Genomic DNA, 6,368 nt, shown 5'->3' on the forward strand with positions numbered 1-6,368 from the left:
TTTGGTCGCTATACACGCAATTGATTTCATCGCGATTAGAGCAAACACAGGTGCCATGGATAGAGAACAATAAAAAGTTGTTGGACTTATTTTGTCACAACTCTCAAGTCTTATCCTTTTTGGGCAATGCCTTCCTACCTGTATTAGTGATGTTTTCAACAATAATTAACCATCACGACTCATAAAAATTAAATTTACGTTGTATTTAAACATGAAACCGGTAATTACAATTTCCCTCACTAGACCTATCTCAAGTTAAAGTCTGGGAATGAGAAAAATTGGGAGCGGTTCTTCTTTTAATAAGCGTTACCTTATTAGTCGCAACAATAAATATTGAATAACAAATTATTAAAGTAAAAACAAGAGAAGGGGAAAAAACATAACTACGATACCATCCACATAAAAAGGGGTCAAATTTATTCCTCAATACAAAATATCCTTGACGTCAGCTAAATTGCTCAAACATAATCCTTCTCCCATTAGACATGTCTTAGTTGGACACCCATTCTAACATGTCATTCATGTTGGTGAGGTAGAACACCTCACCAACCCCAAGCAATTTATTTAACCCTTCCTACATCTTTCACCGCCAACATTATCATAAATCAATTATTATTTCATAAACAATACATTATAAATAACAAGAAGTCAATAGCATATTTCGTAATAATTAATCGTGGCAATGAATTAGAAAATTAAGATATTGTCACTTCTTCTATATACTGTCCACAACAACAAAATCTTTATCATCTCATGAAAGAGTAGAGTATCCAACGAACAAACTGCCTTTTAAAATATTAGGCAATTGATAAAACAAATAAAAGGAGGACATTTTGCTTTATAAGCAGTAATCAGTGCATCCTTTGCCACACAATAACTGGGTTGATTTCTCCAATACTCCAACCCACCTCTCTTGTATCTTTGAATATGCTTGACTTCCTAAAAAGGTTCTTTATGATGTGCATGTAATATTTGCAGCCTATAACTGATGTAATGTCATGCCATATCATCATTTAACTAAATGCTTGGCAACAACACCCCTTTTCGGTATCACCTTTGTAAGTTGTTCATTGTTACCATTCTTCTAGCCTTTCATTGATGTTTAATTTGGTGCTTATTTAGATACCTAAGTTATAACATGTGCATCATCCTCCTCCTCCAAATTAAAACTGTATGATTTGTGACTTTAGATGCAAAACTTTGTGTTTTTTTCAAAGTGGAAATTTTATCTGTTGATCACCTCCCAACTTAGTATTAGCTAGATTAGCATGACTAGTTATAACCATTGCAAGTTGATCAGTCTCTACCATAGACCCTCACATTGTCTACATCAACCTCCAAACCTTCCCTGATGTCATTTGTCTCCTCTGTTGGTATATGTCCATTAACATCTCCAATGTTTTTATCAACCATCATATATGTCGTCGTCTTCTTCAATTCTATCTCCAAGTGTTCTACTCTTGTTTGGGAGTTTTCATCCTCCTTGTTTTTAAATTATCTCATGTCTATGTGAACCATTACTCTACACCTCAGTACTAGAATTTGTTCTTTGTTTGATACTTGATTTCTAGTTATGCCTTGAGCAATTTCAGTCTCCTTTGTAGTCTGTTGACCCTTGTTCTAAGTTTCCTTTTTAAAATTCCGTACAGTGTTCCATTTCTCAGGATTGCCAACTTGAAAGCAAGGAGAACGAATTGATATGCTAGTACGTTCGATTTGGTTCACATTTTACTATTGTGACTTGTGAGTTACTTATACAACGTGCTTTAGCCAGTATTTGCCTTCAACTTTTGATAATACATTGGCTCAAATTTATAATTTTGCACTATTAACAATTGGCTTCTCTGTTTCAGTCTGGTTTGGTCCCCAACTCAGGATGCAAATATTCTGCACTGCATTTAAATTCATTATGCCTTTCTAATTGTGTTCCTTACAATACTTTGAAAGATAGTCAGATTCAATTGTCACCTTCATTGTCCTTATTGCTCCAGTCTTGTCATCCTCTATATCCATACGAACATGATCAGGCAAGTCTGCCAGCAAGTGAACTAGCATCTTCACACAACTAGGCCTTGTTTTATTATCAAGATGTAATGAATTTCCTACAACAATTGCCAATGAGAAAAGAGATTCTTTCACATAATATATGGGCTATGGCCTTTGAGGTTTCTTCTTCAATATTGAACTATATAAATGGCCTAATCTAATAAGAACTTCTATCTTGTTTTATTTTATTTTATTATCTCACCCTTGTTCATGTACCACCATAATAATTCCAAGAATTACTAAAATGAAAAAAGTAGTAGTAATGCTCCAAACATCATATTATCATTACTCAATAACAAAGATATCAGAAACTAGTACAAACATCTTATTATTATCAGAGAACCATTTCGGCTTACTCCAATTAAAAAAAGAAGAAGCCAACAAAAAGGGAATGGTGGACTCTTCTCTTATCTCTCAGGCTCACATAAATACCAGAGCTTCCACATAAACTATGTACAAGACAAGATATACCCAACAGTAGCCACTAAATATTTGGCATTCCCTATTACTAATTCTCAAGTCCTTCCCGACTGCAATAGTCTTATAACACAACAAAGCAGAATATATAGCTGTACAGATATCATCTCTTCAAACATCATTTACCACCCAATTTTAAAATCATCTACCAGAAGTAGCATAGGCTTCTTTCTCTGTATCCCGTTTGGCCGTTTGTGAGCTATTTGAGGTAATGGGGAGAGGAAGAGGAAGTGGTAGAGGGGACTCTATATTTGGAGGAGTTCTGTCCTCAACTTCCTCTTGTGAGGTAACAAGGTCAGGTACTTCTTCTGTTTTTGGAGTGTAATTAAAGGAGAGATCCTTGTTAGCTGCCAATGCAAGTAGCTCTTTCTCCTCGAGCCCTTTTGGTGGCCCAAGGGTGCAACGATCTGTACCATACTTTGCCAGTGCATCTTTGAATTTTTTGATCTGTTCCATGGTATGCACAATGATATTAGACTAGAGTTTCAAACAAAGACAACAAAATAAGTGCAGAGACAGCCAATAATAGCATTGATGTTATAACATTCATAAAGAATCAAGCTCAGTATATTGGAAATCACTGCTTGACATTTCAAAGAAGCAAGCTCAATAATATCCAACTAGCAAAAAACTAGTATCTTGAAGACATCAAGGAGATGATCTATCAGTTGAAAGGGTGATTGTGGATAAAACTTGGGGACACAGATCACCTAGAAAAGAAAACTGGGATCCAATAACTTTGAGAGAACTCAAAAAATACATTGCCAGCTAACGGAATCCATCATCAACTTTCTTATCCAAAAACACGATAAATTGCTATGGCAGAAGCAGGCAATAGGTGCATAAAAAACTAACCGTGGCATTAGTACAGCTAAAGCTGCAAACACGACCTTCACCTCCTCTATAGAAACGGAAAAATGGGAGAACGTGTACGTTAAGAGAGTAACACATAGACTTGTGTTCCTCATAGTTCACCTGTAAAAACTGCACATCTGGATTCATCTCTGCCAGCTGACACAACTGTATTTACCAATTCGACAAAGAAAGTCAGTTCAAAACTAATAGACAGACATACAGTTCACAGTACTACTGTGAATCTTATATTGGCATTCTAGATAACACACACATACAAGAAGCTAGAATTTGCGAAGAAAAACATTGTTAGAGAAAGAAAAGGAGTTTTTACCTTGGGATGAAGGGCTTTGCAGCCTCCACAGCCAGGGGAAAAGAAATCAACAACTACTAATTTATCCCCTGCATTCAAAAGAGAGTCAACAAGATCTTGGGCACTGGTCACCTCTTTCATGTTAGGTTGAACCTCTTTCTCCCACCATTTCTGTGTTTTCCTGATTCCAATACTCATCTGTAAGCACACAGAAAATCAGTTGAGAAAATTGAAATATTTCAATTTAAAAAACAGAGGAAAACAAACTACATATCATACAGCAAAAATGACCTAAACCATTATCAGGCAAGTGAACAATCTCCATATTCTGGTAGACAAAGTTCGATTTGAAACAGCAAAAAATAGACCTTGTTTTTACATTTATATATCACAGGACTCATATTCAAGATATTCAACCACAAATCCCCTAAAATAAAAAAATAAAAAAGTCAACAACAAAAAGAAACAAACCTGAGCAGTGATAGCTGCAACTTGTGGATTTCTTCGGTTGAACTTGGGTATGCATTCCAATATACGACCACAAAAATCAGTTCTTGGCAAATAAGAAGATGAAAGTTTCAATGAAGGAAGGCAAGAAAGATTGACCGATTTATTGGGAAAAGAAGAGATCCCATGTAGACTATGACGGCGATGATGATAAATTTCACCACAATCAGAAGATGAAGGAAACATAAAGCCTTTGCTCATCAATTTTGTCATGGCTTTCCTTTTGAAACGAACGATCTCAAATTCTTAAACAAACAATTCAACATAAAAAAAAAACAACCCAAAAGAGACAAGTTTGCAATCGACCCTGATGAAGAAACTGGAAATCTGAAAATGTCTTCTCTTTCTTATTTTCTAAGTTTTCTTGTTAATGGAGATTTCAAGATTGAAGTAAGAGGCAAAAGTTGGGGAAAGGGCGAGACAGAGCGGGTCCCAAAATAACAAATGGATCAAATATAAGTAGGCTTTTTAGAAATTTTTTTAGTTATCCACTATATTAAAAATAAATATCTAATAATATTTATTTAATTTATAAAATCAAAATATAATTTTAATTTAATTTTTAATTTACTTTTATCATTAATTAATAATTATTTCTCTATTATATTTTTAAGATATTATATTTATCATATTTAAATATTGATATGAGAAACGAGATTGAGATGGTTTGGACATGTGCAGAGGAAGGGCATGAGGTGTGAGCGGTTGAATTTGGGGGCTATGGGTAGGGATAGAAATAGACCGAAAAAGTATTGGAGCGAGATGATTAGACAAGATATGACGCTACTTCATATCACCGATGACATGACCTAAGATAGAAAAGAGTGGAGGTCGCGGATTAGGATAGAAGGCTAGTAAAGATAGAGCAGTGTCTTGCCGTGTGTCGGTTTAGGATGGTCGTAGATCTACGCGTTCCTTTATAGTTGTCTTGCTATTGCCTTTGATTATCGCAGTACTTTGCTATAATTATTATTCGTTTTGTAAATTTTGCATTGTATTTTATTTTTATTTATTTATTTTATTTTTTTCATTATGCTATATATATTATTTTTCTCTCGTCCTCGAAATTGTGACTTTTGAGCCAAGGGTCTTTCGGAAATAATTTCTTTACCTCCATGAGGTAGTGGTAAGGTCTGCGTACATCCAATCCTCTCCGGACCCTACTTGTGAATTTTACTGGGTATGCTATTGTTATTATTGTTAAATATTGATATGATAAAATTATTTTTTTATTTATAATTTATTAAGAATGATGCAAAATCATTAATGAACAAATATTATGGAATGAATGGAGTTGTTGTTAACTTTATCACAATCCAACGGTTCGTTTCGTTTTGATGATGATCTGTGGTTCAGGTTTCAAATAGATCCGGACCAGAAAAATATGGGAACAGATATTTGGATAATGGATAGAATACGGTTTCGATTAGGCCTTCTCAAATTAAAACATAATATTCTCCACATTCCTATTTTCTTTTTTTCCAAAAAATTATTTCACATTCTTTTACTTACTCTTTCACCGTAAAATTTTATTCGGTCATTAAATTTGATTACCTTTTGAAAATAAATAAATTAATCATCAAATATTTTACAGATCCCAGAAAATAAGTAAATTCTAAAAATCACAACTTTAAAAATTTAAATTTTTATTTTTTAACTTTAAAATCTATAGATTATAATATGTTGTTATTTTATTTGTTATCATATATTCCAGAAAAATCAATCATTTTAAGGAATTCTATTTCCTAGAGAAAATATTTTAAAATTTAAAAAATACTTTTCTGGGTGTGTTTGGTATGGATTACAGGGTGTGTTTGGTATGAAGAAAAGCAATTCAAAAAATATATTTTTCGTTTTTCTACATTTGGTTGATTGTAAAATTTTATTGGGGGTGTAGGATGAATCAGTTTGACAACTGAACTCTTAAATTCATTAAAACATAATATTCTAATTGGAGATATTTTGAAAAACTCTTTATTTTAATTTTTTAGTATGTTATATATTTTTAAAATATTATAAATCAACAATTTTAAAAAATAAAATAAAAATTGAATTGAATTTAAAAATTTTCATATGTGCCACACAAATTACATGAGAGTGGGTAACACATATTATGTGAAAATATATAAAGAAATACTACAAATTGTAATAATTAATAAATTAAAATTATAAC

At 33.0% G+C, this 6,368-nt stretch overlaps 1 protein-coding gene across 1 annotated transcript; it reads right to left on the minus strand.

Moving 5' to 3' along the window:
* Window positions 1-2,306: 2,306 nt before the first annotated feature.
* On the minus strand, window positions 2,307-4,632 carry LOC129870287 (thioredoxin-like 1-1, chloroplastic). The gene is made up of 4 exons (XM_055945015.1): window positions 4,160-4,632; window positions 3,710-3,886; window positions 3,379-3,543; window positions 2,307-2,970 (listed from the first exon to the last, which is right to left on the minus strand). The coding sequence occupies exons 1-4, from the start codon at window positions 4,406-4,408 to the stop codon at window positions 2,665-2,667; spliced, it is 897 nt and encodes a 298-aa protein (XP_055800990.1). The 5' UTR covers window positions 4,409-4,632; the 3' UTR covers window positions 2,307-2,664.
* Between the last annotated feature and the right edge of the window lie 1,736 nt (window positions 4,633-6,368).

The sequence above is a fragment of the Solanum dulcamara genome, chromosome 10, assembly GCF_947179165.1.
Source record: "Solanum dulcamara chromosome 10, daSolDulc1.2, whole genome shotgun sequence".
NCBI lineage: Eukaryota > Viridiplantae > Streptophyta > Magnoliopsida > Solanales > Solanaceae > Solanum > Solanum dulcamara.